The sequence below is a fragment of the Cucurbita moschata genome, unplaced genomic scaffold, assembly GCF_002738365.1.
Source record: "Cucurbita moschata cultivar Rifu unplaced genomic scaffold, Cmos_1.0 Cmo_Scf00018, whole genome shotgun sequence".
Taxonomy (NCBI): domain Eukaryota; kingdom Viridiplantae; phylum Streptophyta; class Magnoliopsida; order Cucurbitales; family Cucurbitaceae; genus Cucurbita; species Cucurbita moschata.
The window spans coordinates 3,795,082-3,814,455 of NW_019268534.1; the positions used below are offsets into that span (position 1 = coordinate 3,795,082).

At 35.6% G+C, this 19,374-nt stretch overlaps 1 protein-coding gene across 1 annotated transcript in view; it reads left to right on the forward strand.

Moving 5' to 3' along the window:
* Window positions 1-19,374, forward strand: part of LOC111456078 (midasin) — a 43,736-nt gene that overhangs the window by 21,291 nt on the left and 3,071 nt on the right. The window contains exons 33-72 of the mRNA XM_023097816.1: window positions 82-289; window positions 379-1,259; window positions 1,353-2,933; window positions 3,012-3,189; window positions 3,365-3,445; window positions 5,939-6,015; window positions 6,093-6,341; window positions 6,457-6,592; window positions 6,828-6,913; window positions 6,999-7,084; window positions 7,914-8,055; window positions 8,144-8,230; window positions 9,918-10,041; window positions 10,638-10,792; window positions 11,160-11,276; window positions 11,563-11,700; window positions 11,787-11,957; window positions 12,042-12,233; window positions 12,322-12,423; window positions 12,533-12,745; window positions 12,842-12,964; window positions 13,338-13,419; window positions 13,516-13,646; window positions 13,724-13,888; window positions 14,128-14,203; window positions 14,282-14,394; window positions 14,710-14,768; window positions 14,854-14,964; window positions 15,199-15,267; window positions 15,367-15,523; window positions 16,272-16,366; window positions 16,453-16,565; window positions 16,654-16,883; window positions 16,977-17,198; window positions 17,456-17,677; window positions 17,762-17,920; window positions 17,999-18,223; window positions 18,349-18,636; window positions 18,721-18,891; window positions 19,072-19,278. Of these exons, the coding sequence (XP_022953584.1) occupies window positions 82-289; window positions 379-1,259; window positions 1,353-2,933; window positions 3,012-3,189; window positions 3,365-3,445; window positions 5,939-6,015; window positions 6,093-6,341; window positions 6,457-6,592; window positions 6,828-6,913; window positions 6,999-7,084; window positions 7,914-8,055; window positions 8,144-8,230; window positions 9,918-10,041; window positions 10,638-10,792; window positions 11,160-11,276; window positions 11,563-11,700; window positions 11,787-11,957; window positions 12,042-12,233; window positions 12,322-12,423; window positions 12,533-12,745; window positions 12,842-12,964; window positions 13,338-13,419; window positions 13,516-13,646; window positions 13,724-13,888; window positions 14,128-14,203; window positions 14,282-14,394; window positions 14,710-14,768; window positions 14,854-14,964; window positions 15,199-15,267; window positions 15,367-15,523; window positions 16,272-16,366; window positions 16,453-16,565; window positions 16,654-16,883; window positions 16,977-17,198; window positions 17,456-17,677; window positions 17,762-17,920; window positions 17,999-18,223; window positions 18,349-18,636; window positions 18,721-18,891; window positions 19,072-19,278 (8,022 nt within the window). The remainder of the gene's footprint in view (window positions 1-81; window positions 290-378; window positions 1,260-1,352; window positions 2,934-3,011; window positions 3,190-3,364; window positions 3,446-5,938; window positions 6,016-6,092; window positions 6,342-6,456; window positions 6,593-6,827; window positions 6,914-6,998; window positions 7,085-7,913; window positions 8,056-8,143; window positions 8,231-9,917; window positions 10,042-10,637; window positions 10,793-11,159; window positions 11,277-11,562; window positions 11,701-11,786; window positions 11,958-12,041; window positions 12,234-12,321; window positions 12,424-12,532; window positions 12,746-12,841; window positions 12,965-13,337; window positions 13,420-13,515; window positions 13,647-13,723; window positions 13,889-14,127; window positions 14,204-14,281; window positions 14,395-14,709; window positions 14,769-14,853; window positions 14,965-15,198; window positions 15,268-15,366; window positions 15,524-16,271; window positions 16,367-16,452; window positions 16,566-16,653; window positions 16,884-16,976; window positions 17,199-17,455; window positions 17,678-17,761; window positions 17,921-17,998; window positions 18,224-18,348; window positions 18,637-18,720; window positions 18,892-19,071; window positions 19,279-19,374) is intronic.

A 19,374-nucleotide genomic window follows, 5' to 3' on the forward strand; every position in this document is an offset into this window, starting at 1 on the left:
GACTTGGTTTGAATTATTTATTCCCTATCTTGATATAAATGATACGTTAGAGTTGGTATTGATTTTTTAATTTGATTTCAGGTTTATTTGGATGAGTTGGTTGAGGATGACTATCTCTTCATTTGTAGCTCACTTTATGAATCAATCCCGAAGCCTTTGCTATCAAAATTGATCTTGTTCAATAAAAAGTTGCATGAAGAAGTTATGCTGTATAAAAAATTTGCTCAGGATGGGACACCTTGGGAGTTTAATCTCCGTGATGTTCTACGATCTTGTCAGATTATTGAAGGTTTGATCTCCTGTTTGGTTGGGCTTGATTGATTCCTTTGCAAAGAGCCATGCTTGATTTCTTTTACATTTTTCAAAAATTATTTTTAGGTGCACCTGAAAGATTGAGAAATTATTGCTTCCTCAACATTGTCTACATTCAACGGATGCGAACGGCTTGTGATCGCAGGGAAGTGCTGCGGCTTTATGAGCAAGTGTTTGGTTCAAAATATTTTATTAATCCTTATCCACGAGTTCAACTGAATTCTCAGTTTTTAATTGTGGGGAATATTGCCATTGAAAGGAATAGCATTCAAGCATGTAGCGTAGCGAGTAGCCAGCTTAAGATTTTGCCAGGAATTCGTCAAAGCTTAGAAGCTGTTGCACATTGCATTAAACATCAGTGGATGTGCATTTTGGTTGGTTCATCTTCATCTGGCAAAACTTCTCTCGCAAGGTTGCTTGCTCAGCTCACTGGGAATGTACTAAATGAGTTGAATCTTTCGTCCACAACTGATATATCAGAATTACTTGGGTGCTTTGAGCAATATGATGCCATTCGGAATTTACGTCATGTTATCGATCAAGTTGGCTATCATGTCAACAAATATTGTAGTGTGCAAATAAGATCTTCTAAGGAAGAGTTTGATTGGGTTGGAAATGGTATAATGACCAAATGGCTATCTTTTTCGTCCAAAATTAGTTTCCAGTTGGCAACAGGTTCTGCTTGTGGGTATGCAAAAAATTGGAACAGAATTGTGAATTCTCTTGGTTTACTAGTTGATATCATTAAACAACTTATGTCATACCTGAATGATGCTCCAGCTAACAAGGTACTTGAACGATGCATTAAGACAGTTTTAAAGTTGGAAGAGAGTGAACAGAAACAGCCATTTTCAGCAAAGTTTGAATGGGTGCTAGGAATACTAGTCAAGGCTATTGAACATGGAGAATGGATCATTCTTAAGAATGCAAATTCTTGTAACCCCACTGTGAGTGAAAGCTAACATCAATTTTTTTGTATTTTATTTCGTATGATGATTTACACTTGTTGTCTTTTAATTTTCTTTTTGTTTGTACATTAGGTACTTGATAGAATCAATTCATTGGTGGAGTCATGTGGTTCAATAACTATCAATGAATGCGGGACTGTTGATGGGGAACCAGTGGTCCTGTATCCACATGCTAATTTTCGGATATTCCTTACTGTTAATCCAATTCATGGAGAGGTTTCTCGTGCAATGAGAAATAGGGGAGTGGAAATATTCATGTTACAGCCTCATTGGCTGCAAGATGGAGCTCAGTGTGGTAAAAAGGACATTGAATTGAATGACACTAGGAGATTTCTTGCTTTATCTGGTATTCCTGGTGCCAAATTGGTTGAATGCATGGCAAACTCACATGTCTATGCAAGGGAAGAAGGTCTTCACCTTAATGTTCGCATAACATACATTGAACTTGCACGCTGGGTGCAGCTGTTCCAGCAACTCATCATGAATGGCTGTAAGCCACGGTGGAGCCTTCATGTCAGTTGGGAGCATACATATCTTTCTTCTTTTGGTGAGGCCGAGGGGATGGGTATTGTTCAAAATGCAAAAATTTTATATTTATCAGATGCTTGGCTCTCTGAATTTGATGCATCAATGACATATCTATGTTTGCCTGGAGGATGGCCAGGGCACATAAAATTGAGAGATTATGTTTGGCACTCAAAAGAAGCCTGTGTAAAGCAGAATTGTATGTATTTGGAATTCTTGGGAGCTCAATGCGCATTGCATGAACTTGGAATTGCTAAGAGTTATTCTCTGGACTTTAACCTATCTGCTGGTGGATATGCACGAACATTCTTAATGGATTTTAAGACTTTACGTAACTTATTGTTTCCGAAGGCTTCTAACAGTATGTTATTGAGCTCTCAAGTAAAAAATGAATTCAACTTAAAATCTGACAATAATAAGTTACTTTTTGCTGCCAACTGGGCAATCGAGCAAGCTTCCGAAATGGATATTGAGCTTTATATCATCTGGTTTAGTTGGTTTAGTTCCATATTGCACCCGTTTTGCCAACTTTTCAATCTTTATTTGACATCAATCAAACAGGTTATAGAGCATCCATTGTGGAATTTTATTTGTCACCTTCGGGGTAAGATCAAATCCCATCTTGGAATAGATTTTGATGTGCATCCAATTCCAATTTTGTCATCTGAGTTGGTGGCTATATCGGGTGAAGAAGACAAGACTGATGAATTTAATGCATCCAAAGGCATATTAGAATTGTCAAAAGATGAACTTCAGTTGTCCCGCACATCTCTACGTAATGCTATCAAGTGCATAGGTCTTTTAATGCGTACGTATCAACAGTGGAACGCCGAAAGCAGGCATGAACTAAGCAGTGAAACTCAAGGGTTCTTACCAGTTTTGAAGTCTCTGCGAGCACTAGAGAAGGAAATCTTTTTCAAGCTTGTAGATCCATCCTCTAAGCTTATCGAGTCTGCTTCTTTTGACATGCTTATTCAGTCTTACAGCACTCTTCTCGATGATCACATATTGCTCTGGGATGGACTTGTCTCTTTGAATTTTGAGACGTTACAAGTTTCTGGGCGATTTTTGATAAAAGATATCCTCCCATTCAAGGATTTCCTTGCAGATGCCGTTGAAGCCATACTGGTAAGCTGGTAATAATTGGAAAGATTCTGAGCATATTAATATTCTTCTATAGCTAATGGATTTTCTTATTTTACTTAGAGGGAGTGTAAGAAACTTGAAAAGACTTCATTGTCCTTTCACTCAGAAAAGTCCTTACTATGGATTTATGGTGGTCACCCTGCTTCACCTTCTTCTGCTGACCTGTATCATAAGCAACAGCAACTTTATAGATTATGTGAATGTCTATGGCCAATAAATCTAAAACTACATGATCGAGGTAAGGGACCTCGATTTCTTGATCCTCTATCTTGTACAGTTTAAGTTCATTTGCAGTTCTTTTCTTTTTCTTTTATTGTGAGAAAATTTAGAAAATATTATACTGGGATTTACTTGCATGTGTTCTATAATCTTTATAAAGACCAACAACACGCTGTGCTCATTTTGTTATGCAGTCTCAGCTGTAGCAGGGAAGGATCCTTTAATTGAAGTTTTCACATCATCCAATCCTGAGCTTCGGTGCCTTGCAATGGAAGGTATACTTTTTGGTATTTCCTTGAGAGCTTACGCTTTGTCTCTTTTTTATGAGACAAAAGCAGTAGGTAGTTTTTATCTTTGTAAATGTGGCAGAACAGAGGGGGACATGTCAAAAGAATGCCTGTGTACACGTGCTCATGTGTACTTATTTTGATTTTGATACCTAGAACTGGGTCGTACCTTTGCCACATGAAAACCAAAGGAACATGATATTATAAACAGGTTCTCCACCTGAAAAGAATTCGAGAATAATCATAAAGGAACTAAAGATATTAACCTAATAAGCTAGAATTTTAAGCAGTATGAGGATAGATTTCTAATGAAAAACTTCCAGACTAGACGCCTGAAAATAAGCAAACAGGTTAATGAAATCCTAAAGCCTGAAAAGTACAAAATTCAAGAGCTTCGTAATTTTTTGGACTAGAAAGGTCTAGAAGGATGTTTCTAGGTGTAGAGGATTCTTATGTGGAGGTATGGGATTTAGTTATGTTCAATGCTCTCTTTGTGCCAGTGAAACTTGTCATTTTCTTCTGTTTTTTTTAAAAGAAGAAACAGAACATTTCAATGAATAACAGAAATTGCAATATGAAGAAGATCCATCTTGTGTAGAATCAATCAAGAGGATGTTGCAGAAAACTTAGTCAATGGGCAATAAAAGGAGCAAGGCTAATTACAAAAAGTAGAGGGCAATTACATCCTTACTCCTCAACTTCGTCAATGCACCAGTACCTCTCTAACCATAATGACCAATGGAAAGCCCGATTTAACTTCAGGCATAAAACAACTTTTTCCTTCTTGAAACGGTGTCCATAAAAAACAAGAAAAAGGAAGGAAAGCATATCACTTGGATGAACCAAATTTCTAAAACATGGTTCGGATAAGCTGTAGCAATTTTTCGGTTACTGAAGAGATGAATGGATGTTTCTGGAGCCATTTTACAAATAATGCAACATTGAAGAGAGAGCAATCCAGGGGCTTTGCGCTGAAGCTTGTCGTTAAGTATTAGTGGCTGAGTTTCTCAAGAATCTGACTTTTTTGGGTAAATTTCTCATTACCTCTAATACCTGCTAATGCAAGGGAGTAGTGGATCTTGGTGGAAAAAATAACCATATTTTCAATGCGCCATATCTATGAGTCACCTTGAAATCTCAACTTGTTGGAGGAGAGAAGGATGAATAAATTATTCCATTCCCTAATTTCTTCTTTCAGTAGACTTCTTCTCAAATAAGTCCTTTTGACCAAATATAGCAACTGTCAACTTTATGAATCTGATCGTTGAACTTATCAATGACTTTCAATGGAGCATTTGATGAAATGATTGATCTATGATTGGGCTTGTGATCAAAGTGGTAAGAACCATATTTCAATTCAATGACCTTCCTCCAAGATGAAGTATCCAAATCCATTTACCAAATAGGGATCAGTTTTTAGCTGTAAATCACAAATCCATACGCCTTCTGCACATTTACTAACTTATATTAGAAACTTCTCTATAGCTTTTTAATGGATGCACCTACCTTTTTTTTGTGATCAGGGAAGAGTTCTTTTGTTTAATTTTGTGCTGGGGCTATTTTAGCATGGACTTCATATGTGAGCCTGTGTTTATTTGGCTCTTTCAAATACTCTTATCTGAAAAAAGACCTTTCGTAGTTCATTTGCACATAATGCGAGCAGGGAATGCAAGAGAGCCATCTTTCTTTTTCAATGAAACAACAAACTTTCAACTTTTTGTTTGATAAACCCATTGGAAACAATAATCTGAGAAGGGAAACATTAAACGAAATGAACTATAAAGATGCTCTGTTAGGATTAGATAGATAATTTTAAAATTACTTTTAGAGCATTTGTTAAAAATTAGTGAAAGAATAAATTTTCTGTAACCCATAATCTTAAACGTTTGGGTCCAATGGTAACATGTAGTGGTATTACCAAAACACAAAATCCTTCTATTTCTGTTTGTTCCTTTACTTCTTTTTAATATTTCACAGTTATGGCGTTCATATTTGTTAACTGTCCAAAGACGTTCCTATATATTTGTGAATTTTTGTAGAATATATCACAATTCATCATGTTTGAGTTTTAATTTCAATTCTTTTCATCCGTGGTTGTCAAAAAACTTCATGGCCCAACCACCTAGTGTAGAACTGAATTGAAAAGATATTTATGCTGTCATCATTTTATTGCCTAGAAAGATTATCTTTTATGTACTTATTCTGTTCCCACTCCATACTTACGCAGTATTGGGGTTTATTCTTGCTGCAATTTGACGCAATGCATTACCTTTTTCCGTATTTCTGATTTATATGCCTTGTTCTTTCAAATAGTTGAAAGTAGATGCAGACTTTTAACTTGTGTAAAATATCTTCATTATGTTTCTTCACTATAAATTTTTCTTGAAATAGTTGAAACTAGCCCCCTTTGTTTCTTGAAATCGCAGCCACTACTGGTTTAACTATAAGTGGCCATTTCTCTTTTCTTTTGTGTTCTTGTAGGCCTTTCCATGTCTTCTTGTATACTCAGTAAATTTGATGAAGATGATGTCGCTCAGAATTTGCTGGACATTTATCAGGTTTTGTATCACTTTTTTACTTGTGCAAATTAATTTTCTCATCAACTGAAAAAGGAAATCAACTTTGTTTGTAACAGATGCTGTTGGCAAGGTTTGAACATGAGAAGAACAATGCTAAGGCAATTCTGGGATCGAAGAACCATCCTGTTCAGGAAAAATTATCACTTATCTGTCGTCCTTCTGGCTATGACATATTTATAAAGGCAGATCCTGATGTTTGGTTGGACACTCTTCCTATAAATGATGGTACCAGTTTTTTCCTCGATATGCTGTTGCTGCAGGAGCTTTCTTCAATTCTTTTGCTTGATCTAGGAAAACTGAAGCAAGTATGTCTTACAGTTTTTTTCTTTATAAAGGCAGATTCTTTTATTGTTCTTTCACGTTTTTCCAGTTTTAGTTGCAAATGCTTTCATTATGATATTTGTTTTGCTTTGATGATAGGCACTACACGGCATGTCCATCCTCATGAAAGAAACTTTACAATTTTCGTTGACATTCTCCTCAAGACCTCCGCAGATGTTTATTGCTCATCAAAATCTGCTATGGACGTTGGATGAGTGGGATTCTATGGATAGAGGTTTTGTACAATTCTATTATATTTCTTTCACCTTTATATTATTACATTCTCGGTATTCGATGGAAATTTGAAGAATGTCTTTATTTGTATGATGTAAATGAAGTTCTTTCTTCATGGGGATTAGCTTGGGTTTTAATTGGAGGATTTTTCCTCAAATTGAAACACACCCACTTTGCATGCATTCTAGACATATATCGTTCTATTATGCATAAAATTGATCTGTCTTGCTTTTCAGTGCGTGCAAAGGCAGCTGGTTTTTTTCTCGAGATGTGGTTTAGATGGCATCAGTCTTTGTGGATTCATTGCCCTGATTATGTCAAGGTAGGTTTACATTCTTAGACTGATTATTAATATAAACCTTCGGTATATAATTAGGTACCCTTTTTTATGGTTTTCTTGTATGCAGAACTTCTCAAAGGTTGTTGATTACAGAACTCCAGTTCCTCATGTACTTGTTCAGCCTGTGATTTCAGCAACAGTTTCCCAGATCTTGTAAGATTATTATTATTTTTATCCAGATAGCAATGAAATTAACGGGTGTTTGCTGTCCGGAGATATGATATCTAACCTAGTATGCAAATAGGGGGAAAATGTAGTAGGTTCTTTATATATGGATAAGGATACGCTTGCTGTTCGGAGATATGATATCTAACCTGAAAATGAAAGATATCTATTACTCAGCTTGAGGGGGAGTGTTGAAGGATATTTGTGTAATCCTATTAAATAAGGGAAGTTGACCTCCCTAATTTATCGGTTGAATTTATTTAGATTTAGTTATCTAGTACCTAAAGAATTTATTTAGATTACCTAGTATCTGAGAATGATGAAGATTTTCATTTCAGATGCTGAAATCTGAGAAACGTTGTTAAGTTAATTAACCTATTAGGGTCGATATAGCATGAGTAGGCATGTTTTCTTATGCTTCACTTTGGTGTCAGGTTTTCCTTTTGGGGCAAACCTTACTTAATACTTCTGGTAACTGACTATGAGAAATTATGTTATGACCTGTATGGTGAAAAAATAAATTGTGTATGTTATTGATAGGAAGAAGTGTGCCTCAAATAAAGTGCGTTTGGAATCTGGAAATATGGTTATGGCTAGTGATGAGTTATATACGAAGTCGTTTCTCTTTAGCACTTCTATTCGCACAGGAAAATTTAGTTTTTTAATTGATTTATTATTTTTTATGAAATACATTCAAAACAATGATTCGTATTTAAAGTTAATGGCTTTGGGGTAAATAGATTTGCTCATGGAAAGTTTCTCTCTAAGATATGCGTACTTTGCGTAGTGCATCCTTCATGATTTTCTCTTCATTCAGGTGGCGCCCTGCTTCTATCAAAGACTTTTTTGCTAAGCGTTTGAAGATACAAGTAGCAGCTTGTTATCTTTGGCATAGACCACTAGGGGAAGTGGATGCACACTCTTCTCTTTTATCAGCTGCTTGTAATCTTTTCCTGCAGGTAGGTTCGCATTTTTTAACTGGAGATCCTATGTTTCATGTATGGAAACCAGAGTTTGAATTTACTCCTGCTATATCAATGCTTGCAGATTATTTACGCTCATGAAAAATCTTTTGATGCGGATCAGTTTGTTAAGATAAAGTCCCTTGGATTCTTTCACAAGGACAAAACTCCGGTATGCTCCTTGAAAGCTATTGACTCATTACCTTATGAAATGTTCCATTAATACCATGCCCTTGGATGCTCTTATTGTTTGGTGTCAAATGTGATGTGGTCTCTCATTGTAAGCTGTACCCTAGAAGTCGAGGCATATGTTCTAGATTGTGGGAGTGTTTAAAATGATAAGAAATCCTAATATGCAAAATGAGGGACAATTAGGATCAACCTCAACCTCAGGCAGGGAGATACCTTGCATTTAGTTGATTGAGATGCATTATTGTCCAATTTAGATTAAAATATATATAACTGTAATGACTTGATTTTCGATGCCTCGAATCATATGTTGCTACTTACACTCAAAGGTAAAATTTTCTTTTTATAATGCGGGAGACACATAGAATTTAAAATTAATTTATGCATTCAAAACCGACATATATGTAATTTAAAGGTAATATATGTGGAGTCAAGTCAAAACGGTTTACAAAAAAACATATGTTTTGAGAAGTAGCATTTGAAATAATAATAAAATGACAAGAAGGAAGACAACTCGATCTAAAGGGTACCCCTGTAGCTGCACAGCTCCGCATGCTCTCGTCGTCAATAGTGTTCTATACTCCATCTGAGAAAAAAATAGAACGACATGGTATGAGTATAAAAATACTCGGTATATTTGTCGGCTCTTTTCATACTTATACTTGCTCTGGTCTATTCTTGCCCGGTAAGGTTTTGCATACAACTCTATGCACTTCTTACTTTTTATGTGGCAAACTCTAGTTTACCTAGCCCTTGTAACGAGCTCTAAAGCATGGGACCATATATCGGGCTCTTAGATACATGGGACCATATAAAGAAACACCTCTTGCATTGCCTTTTTGGGCGGAAACAATAAAGCACCTTTTGCATCGTCTTTTTAAGCAGAAACACTAAAGCACCTTTTTAAGCGAAAATCGTAATCTGCCTATTCGCACACCCTCCTGGGTTAGAAGAGTATAAATAAGGTCATGACTTCCCACTAGGCACAACTGTAGCCACCTTAGTAGTGTACCCTCTATGATTCTTGGGATTCTCGATGGGTAGCAACTGAACTCTGTATATCAAGTAGAACCCTAACCCCTCTTGGCTAGTTCACGAAGAGGGGTTGTGCCCTAATCGTCCCTACAAGATACTTGGTCAACCCAATGTTTTGTGGAATCCAAAACTAGATTCGAGGACTATAATAACGTAGAATAGTGGAACATGGTCTAACATACTCATAGCATGTATGCTAGATCACATAGCATTATCCAATAGCATAACCATATACGGGTTCCCAAACCCTAAATCATACATTTATAAACATATATAAACATACATCATGCTCAACATGCTCAAACAAGGGGTAGTAAATCATCCAAGGTATGTTGGAAAACTTATAAACATATTAATTCAATCAAAGTTCACAATTATGCACTGAAGTTCACAATTATGCACTGCGGAAGCTATAAAACTAAGTATAAAACTAAGTACAATGCTAAGTCGTAAACTTTTAACTTTCTAGGCTTAGTAAACTAGCTTAACAAGACTTCTAAACATGATTTCTAATTTACTACTTGTTTGTTTGTATGTATATATATTTTGTTCATGTAAAATGGTAGATTGCCTTATGTGTTGTACAAATATGATCCATCACTTTTCCTAAAAACCTTAGCTGACTTTTTTTGCAGCAAGAAAGTGTCCGGTTGTTTTGCTCCCTCATTGCGAAATCAAGCCAACAGAGATTGAAAAATTCTGTGCATTTGTTCATTGAACCTCTGCTTAAGGATCTCTTTTCTCAGGACGTCACAACAGGTAAGCAAATAACAAAATCTATTTGTATTGTGTTAACTACTTTGATTTAAGAAATGTATGTGTCGTTAAGGAAGCATTGATGAAGGCTGACTAGAAACCCAACCCAAATCTAGAACAAAGGAGGTCAAAAGGATCTCTCATTCTTTAGAGAAGGGTTCCGTAAGAGTTTGAAAAGTTCTCTCATTATATCCAAGATCCTAGATTCTTGGGGCATAGGGCCAACAGTCTTATGGAATCAGAAGGCACAAATGCACATAGGCGTCAGCCACAAGTTACTGAAAGCCTCAGTGTTTTGGAATCTAGTGAAACAACAATGAACAGAAGGATTCTACTCCAGCCCAGCTGCTTCATATCTTCTCTGCTTTCTCTTATTATATTGCATTTGGATGAACTGGTTATGTCTATTGGATTTAGATGGCCACTGCAAAAGTTTCTACCATAATATTTCACTTTCATCGTATTTTGGATATGGTTAACCTTTCTGCAGATCAGTGGCTATTAGTTGACTGGAAATCCCTTTAATGACTGATGCTTGATCTTTGCCTTTTCCGTTCTGTTACTTACAACTCTTCTGTTATTATTTTTTTTTTTTCAAGATCTGCATCATACACTTGGTCGTGTGTGGTTAAGACTTGGAGGATTGCGATTGTATCTATTGCTCAGTTGCTGTCATTTGGATCCTTCCATCAAATATTATTACAAGTATATGCAATTAGTGGAAAAGAAATCTTCACTTGAAGTTGAAACTGAGGTATTATCTCATGCTATTAAAAATAGTTTTGTTTTTTATATTTAATTCTGTCTTTAAAGATAATGTATGTGTTGACGAAGTTTCTAATTTTATAATTTTTATGCTATGTTTTTCAAATCTCAGATTTTTTAAATGTGTTGACGAAGTTTTATGCCTTCAAATTAAACCATGTCGCCATTGGTTGGCAATTATTGATTTTGAAAATGCAGTCTTCCTTGATGCATTTGTAATATAAATGACATCAGTTTGTGACCGTAGGAGGTTTTGTACTGAGTGCAACTGCTTTCCTCAGGCTCACCTGATTACTTCTTGCTTAAGTCATTTTTGTTAGATGATAAGTTGAAGCTGCTACTCAATGTTGTTGTAGGTGAGGCAAGAGTGCGAACTATTGGCAGGGTTGTTTTCCATTGTGGGAGAAGCTGATAAGGAAAGAAAACAGACGTTTGAAAATCTTGAACTGGAGTGCACTAAATTGCAGAAAAAGGTTTGTCTTTTTTACATCAATTCTATGCATCTGGTGGTCATTGGAAGAGAGACCGTGTGCTTGTCTTCTATATGCTGGAGATGCATTCTTACCATCTGATGCATCATTGTGTGAATGCAATCTTATTCAAGTGTTAGAAAAACATATTTAATACTGGACTGTAGGAAAGCATTTTTTTCCATGTTTTGGAAAATAAGTTGTCTATACTCTTTTACAGCAGTTTAGAGATGAAAATTCTAAATTTTAGTTATTGATTTGTCGTTATGATGGCTTTTTGTTGGTTCAGGTTGTTTTCCGTGTAGAACCTGGGAAGTTTAAGAAGTTGACACATGAGTGTGAAGAGTTTTTTGAGTTTGTTGAAATTTTGTTAACTAATATTGAAGCAACAGACTCGCACCAAATGGACAGACTAAGCAACTGGGAGGTATTTGTCACGTCTCTAGTAGATTATTTTCTGGACTATTATTTATGATTTTGGCAAATTTTACATTACACGGTCTGATTACACAGGAGATGGCTACTCGCTTTATTGATCGGTTATCAGATGAATACACTGGATATGTTGATATAATTCAACCCATTCAGCTTGCAGTTTATGAAATGAAATTAGGCTTGTCTCTTGTCTCATCAAGCTTGTGCTTTTCTAGCGTGGTTGAACCGTATAATGGGGAGCAAGTTATGGTATTCTATTTCAGCTTTTGCCTTTATTTTTCCCTTCATATTAGATTTCATAAGTTCAAATGCTGATCCTGAAAATTTTGCCAGAAATCAATTTATTCCTTTATGAGATTCCCACGGGGGCTTCCTTCCAATCACATGTCTGTTGGTTTAAATGATGGCCTGGCTGGGTTTTCGTTCCATGATCTCAGTCCTGATACAGATTGTTTCTATGCAATGGATGTGGCTTTGCTGGAAAAGTTGGTTACTAGTTCAAAAGAAACTGTGGATAGTGATAAGGTCTGTATTTTCTTTTACATTTTAGAAAATTAATAATCATTCATTTCTGTTATTTATTTATAATCGACATAATCCATTCTGATAACAGACCTGCGTTATGCAACTTAAAAGTGCTCTACACTACAATATTCTGGTTCGTGCTTCACATGTTGTTGCTGATTCCAGGCTGATGGATGCTAAATCTTTTCTGGTGAAGCTTCTTGCCATGTTTTATTTCAGAATTGTGAATGTTTATAACTATAAGTTCACCATACATGTCATCATTTTTAACGATCTTTTTTATGGTATGTATTGGTCAGCTATTAGATAATATTTTCAATGGATTTGCGAACCTCTGGATGAATATGAAAGTTCAATCAACAACTAAAGAAGATGTTGACTCTCAATTATACAAGTTTAAGCCCCGTGTGTTCGAGATTGAGAAGGTTATTGAAGCTGATGTTGGCAAATCATTAGATAACGAAAATTCTTCAGAAGTGGAGCTACTCTCTGAAGATGAGTCCACTGATATGGTACCACACCCCTGCAGATTTATAGGCAATTATATAATACTTCTTTGATCTTGTGCTATTTTTATTCATTGGTTGAAATGGCATGTGATCTTCCAGAGTGAAGCTAGCAAGCAATATGATACTTCAGAAGATGAATGGAGCTTAATAGACGAGTCTATGATCGACCAGATGATCCACATTCATAATCAGCTGTTTGGCTCTCCTGATCTTGTTTTAGCTGTAAGTTCATTACAGATTACTGTGAGCTTTGTTGTTCATTTCTTTCCTTCATAACTTGTACTTTTAATAATTCCGAGAAATTGTTGCCTTCTATAGTTTTTCTTCAGATAGGTTAGTGTTTCGTTTTCTCAAAGTATGGATATGCAAAGGATTTTCTCTTACTGCTGCCATGAAAGATACTTGTAAAGTTGTATCCTTCTTAAAACACACACACACACACACACACACACACACACACTGTCAGAATTTGAATATTAAGAAGGGTTTTTATGGTATTAACAGTATAGCTTTCTGCTTCCACTTTTTTCCTGCCGTCTTTTGCATTGTAGATGCTGTAGCAGTTCATTATCTGACGTGTTTCCTTTGGTTTCAGCCTGGAACTTCCAAAGTATCTGATGCATCCCGGTTACTTTCTTTTTCTGTTTCATATAACTTGGGTTTAGCATTCATTAAAGGTATTCGTGACTACGAGATATTTTGTTGACCATTTTTTTGAACCATTAAAGTCAAAATTTGTTTGTTGATTTTTTTTTTTTGTTTTGTTTTTTCAGATTTTGGTGGGTTGTTGCTGTCAAGTCTGGACGCCAAACTTGCACCTGAGCACTTATTACGTCTTTGTTTGGAATATGAAGGGAACTGTGTTTTTTCTGAAAGAGTATCCGGGAAATATAATTTCTACAAGGTTTTACAAAGTGATTTGTTTGTTTTAATTTTTAATGTACTGTTATTTATAACTATGGTTGTAATACTTTTACTCAGGATTCAAATCCTTCAATGATAGCAAAGATGGTGAAGTTACTTGCCCCACTTCATCAACGTGTTTCTTCACTTTTGCTTGATCATGCAGAACATCATGTTCTTCAGATGATTTTGGATATAATTGAAATGCTTCGAAATCTTTCTATGGACACCCCAGTAGCAAAGGTATTTGTACTGCTATGCATTGCTACTTTGTAACACAGATAGAAATCTTTTTATTTTAGGGGGATGTAGATTCTTGACTGAAATTGATGTTAGTAAGAGCTACCCGTTGGATCATCCATAATTATCGTGATGGGGCATACTTTTAAATCAATTCAGTTAGACCCCATATAGTGACCTCTTATGCAAGAAAGGCGAAGCTATTAAACTTTTTGTCCTGTTTCTCATCATGATCTTTACAGGCTTTATCAAGTTTGCAAATCTTGGTTAACAAGGTGCAGACATTACCAGAACATGGGTCAAAGTTTTCTTCTTCTGGTAAGGATTTTTAATTATATTTTTTTGGTTTTGCTCTTGGAAGTTCATCTTACACAACTTTTTTATATTAACTTGCAGAGCAACTGGAGCCTATACTTGAATTAGTTTCATCATGGAAAAAGATTGAGTTTGACTCATGGCCAGCATTGCTTGATGAGGTGCAGGACCAGTATGAACTCAATTGTGGAAAGGTGATACTATGGACCAATGTTGATTTATAAGACTACTTTTTTCCATAGGATGAGGGAGGGTTCTAATTCATTTTGGCCATAGAAAAGCTTTTGTTTGTTTACCTTGATCCATGCTTTTAATTTGATTATTTTAGTCTTGACCTTCAATGGTTAAGGGATGGTTTTCCCCCTTGATATTGCTAAACAAGGTCTCAAGTGGCTGAAGCGCAGATACTTGCGTGTCTTCTTCTGACCAAGTGCCTCTTGTCCTGAGGAACTTATATATTACATTTTTTTTAGTACTAATAAAATACTTCTGCCTCATTTTTGCTGCAGTTATGGTTTCCTCTTTTTTCTATTCTACGACATTGGCATTCGGACTCTACCATCAGCAGGCATGTTCTTTACCTATTAAACCCTGCTCTCCAAATGTTTTTTATACGTCTGCTATTTATATCAACAGTAGTATGTTTATTGCAGTTTGGAGGATTTCATAAATACATCAAGTGTTGGGGAATTCAGGAAACGCCTTGAGCTTCTTTTTTCATTCCTTGGACAAATTAGAATTGGTGCATGCGTTAAAGTTTCCAGGTAACACAAAAAGTTCTTTTCTTAAATCTTGTTTGTGAGAAGTGGTATAAATAGGAAGATGGACAAAATGGATTGTGTGTGGTTATTGTTCATTCTTACATTCTATGAAGACCTGGGACAAACAAATTCAAGTCTAATGGTTAAAGTAGCCCCTCTCGCTTGATGATGATTAGTTTCTTCGGTAATTTGTATTTTGAACTCATTCCTTCTAATAATGAAATTGTCTGAATGCAGTCCTTATGAGGTGGAACTATTGAAGGCCTTGTACAACTTATTTGGATATTATGTGCAATTTTTACCAATGTGAGTTTCAGTAGATATGATATTTTTCTTCTCACTTCAGAATATTGGATGCTTCTTGTATTGATAGATCATGGGATATGATTTTTTTTCCCACTTCAGAATATTGGAGCATATTGAAGGTTGTCGGAAGAAAATTGAAATGGAGTTGAAGGAAATTCAGAAATTATGTCGTTGGGAACGTGTTGAGAGTTATTGTTCTCTGGAGAACTCAAGAAGAAGTAGGCTGAAGCTCAGGAAGCTTATTAAGAAATACAGTGTAAGTGATAAATAATGACTCCAACTTGCTTTTATACGTTTCTAGGGTCTTTGGTGCCTTCATTGAGCTCAAATCAGTTTAAGAATTAGTCTTAAGATATTTGTGTAATTCATAAGCTCAAATCAGTTTAAGAATTAGTCTTAAGATATTTGTGTAATTCATAAGCTCAAATCAGTTTAAGAATTAGTCTTAAGATATTTGTGTAATTCATGAGTTAGTATCCAAACTGAGAATAAATGATATCTACTACTCTTGAGTGGAGTGTCGAAGGGATATTTGTTTACCCCTAGTATCCAAGGGGATAAAGTAGTGGGATTTAGTTACCTAGTATCTAGAGATTATTATTTTATATCTAAGGATTGTTATTTTGATTTAGTTACTTGCTATTTAGGGATTATTATTTAGATTTATTGTTAACTAGAGATTTCTTTAGATTTATCTTATCTTGTTGCCTACTATCTAGAGATTTATTTAGATTACCTAGTATCTAGTGAATTTAGATTATTTATCAATTTAGATTTAGTTAGTCTTTCTTGGACATGTAATTCTCTGAAAGTAAGAAAAACATCGGTCTAAATTAGACTTCGCAAAAATTTCTTTTAAAGTAAATTTGGAAATGTAGGCAAGTGTGACCTTTGGGTTGCATCCACTATTAGAAAAAATTATAGCGATCAACATTATAGATCAAGCGTTGACATTTTTCTTATAATTTTCTTTTTGTTTCTACTTTTTCTCTTTTTTATTATAGGATCTGTTGCAGCAACCTGTGCTGCTTTTCTTAAACCAAGATGCAGGGAAAAAAGGGACCAAAATACAATCTCTTCAATCTGGTGCAGAAGACAGGTTAGTGTTTTTTCGTCTTCCTGCTGTTCCTTGTGACTGAGAACTTCTTGTATTAAAATTTCTAATATTCCTTGATTGGTTCTTAGGTTTAATTGGTTTACTGACTGGAGAAAAAGTGTCCAAGGCGTGGTTCAAAATTTGTACCTAAATGGAACTCCTGAATACAAGTTATCATTCTCAAGTTTGAAGAGTGCTGAAGGTCTTTTTATTCATATTTATATTTTCTTATCGTTGAGTTCTGTTTCCAATTTAATGCTTATGAATATGAGAATATTGCAACTTTTCAGATTTGATTAGTGTTATTCAGCAATCAGAATCTCAATCGCAGTCCCTTTCCTACCAAGAAGAATGGAAATCTTTAAGTTTTACAATTGAAAGAATATACCAGAGGGCAATCTATTGCGATGATATTTGGAAGGAATCAAAAAAGAGCCAAGGGAAGCGGAGGGCCTTGTCTGAACTTCTAAAGCTTTTGGAAGCTAGTGGTTTGTCAAGGCACAAGTCTATTTATTTGGAGGTATTTTACTTCAGATGTTAAATTTTCCTTAAATTGTGAAGCCATCTAGATTTTTATGTCGTGTTTGCTTAAATATTTGTTTGGCCCTTTCAGGAGAATCCTAAATCCTGGTGGTTCCTTCAGCAATCAGATGACATTCAGTATTTGCTTCTGTCTCAAAGTAGACTGCCACGTGAAGTTTCAGATGATTTTCAGAATGTAGGATTGGCTGCAAAAAGAAGTGAAACCATTGAATGCTATTTCAAGAGTGTAAAAGCAGTGTTGCACTTGCAGCAGATTTGCTTGAACTCTCATAAAGATGTTACTCGGGAGCAGGTAACTCCTATTTTGAAAGTGCTGGTAATCAATATTGTTAGAAATTCAGCCGTCAAGTGACCAGCATGATTTCTTGTCTGTCTCTGGGACATTGGTTTTCCGTACTAAATAAAGAATGTTTTTCCTTTCTTGTTTTTTATAATATTGTCCTGCTATAACACACTGCACTGTGGTTGGATTTCTTCTGTGTCCAGTTTTTTTATGTTTCATGGATCCATAACTTACTGGCTCTTATATCTCGGTTTTTCCTTTTCCAGGTGGAGCGGTCATGCTCTTTTTTGCACCAACTTGTTGTAATACAGAAAAAGCAACACACTGTTGCGGATCACTTTGCTAAACATTTGAATCACTTGAAAAGTTGTGCATCACTTTTGGAAAAGTTGTACTCAAGTTCTAAGGTTTCCAGTGCTCGGAATGGTTCTGAAAGCAGTAGTAGTTGTAATCAGGACATCATATATAGATGCATGTGGCAGCAGAAGGTCAGTTTGATTTTCATTGTCTGATATCAACTTTATTTCATCGTTTTGAGTAAAGTATTTGACCGTCTTTTTGGCTTTTTACAGAAAATCTTCGACAGTTTGAGTACAATGGCTTACGAAGAATCAATCCTGCTAAAATCTTTTAAAAATGTGCATTTGGAGTCCTGCCAAAGCATCAAATCTGAAGAAAATTCGATTCTAGAAACAATAGAGAAATTTATGCCAGAGTTCCAGAAGTCAAAGGTTTAGAATTTAATACTTCATTTTGTATTATTTGGATGCAGTGATTGTTGCTCTATATTTATGAAATCCATGTTGCAGGAATGCCTTGATAATTGCCTTCTCGGCCAGAAGGAAGTTATATCTACACCTGCTAGTGTCTTGCAACCATACGTTGTTACAGAACAAATGAAAGAGCTTGTCATTCAGAATTTTGAAGTTATCAATATCTTCAGGGAGCATCACTCTGCTTTGTCCAAGCGTGTTGCTAATCAAAGCTCAGTTGAAAATATTCTGATTGGTCATTTTAATGAAGTATTTGAGAAGGTTTGCCTTAAATAATTTTTCATCCCCGTTATTTCTTGTTGACCGATGCCAGATGCTCGTAAGTGAATTCCGCTTCTCAACGATGGTCATTTGAAAATTTAATTTTTTTTTTTTTTTTTTTGCAGTCGAGTCTTGTTGAGGAAGAGTTCAGATCTGGTCTGGAGGCAGGAAGCAGTACTAGAATTGGTGAAAACTTTTCCGAGATTTGTAGCAGATTTAATGAAGCTCTTGATGACACTTTCAGACACATTTTCAGCGCATTGGAAAATTTCAATTCATCCTGCTCTGAGAATAGTTTGCCTGCAGAAAATATAGGGAATGTTACTTCCTGGGAATCTTTATTGGGCTTGTTTATGAAAAATTTGAGCTTGGACATTTTATGTGAAAAGCTTCTCAAGACTATCTCTTTTGCTGTAAGTTGATATTTCTCTCTCATTTTTCTACATTTTCTTTCTAAAATCGTGGCCTGGTTTTTTCATTTGGAGTTCTGTGTTCAGGATAAACTGCTTTATACTTCTGGTACACAACTCGAGGGCAATTCTCTCCCTGAAAATCACATACTGCCGTTGCAATTAGGCGCTTGCTTTGAGCAATTACATGTACTTTTAGACTTAATGAAGGATATTGGTGAGCGTCTGCTACAAGACGTACTTGACTTCAATTGCTCGGTAGGTTTGTCGTAACTCAATTATATCCCTTCAACTGAAAAATCATGCTGTACCATATATCATGAACATTGATTTACAATTTGAAGTAAATCAGTGGCATTTGCATTTCATTTATTACCACCGTTTATCTCAAATCTTCTTAGGTCATCTTTTTATGGTCTTAAAAAATTTCAATGCCAGGTATCAGTAACAACCAATGTGCTAGCAACAGTCTTAGCTAATCTGTATTCTGAAGGATTTGGCATTCCTACTAAAGATCCAGACGATGATGGAACGGATAAACATGTTCAAGACGCGAGTGGAACTGGTATGGGAGAGGGTGCAGGATTAAATGATGTGAGTGACCAGATGATGGATGAGGATCAGCTGCTTGGTGCTAATGAGAAGGTATGCTATGCATAATCGTACAAGGCCCTTTCCTTTATAATCAGACTTACTGTTTGTTGTTATTTTCAATTCTTTATTGATTTTTCTAATAATACA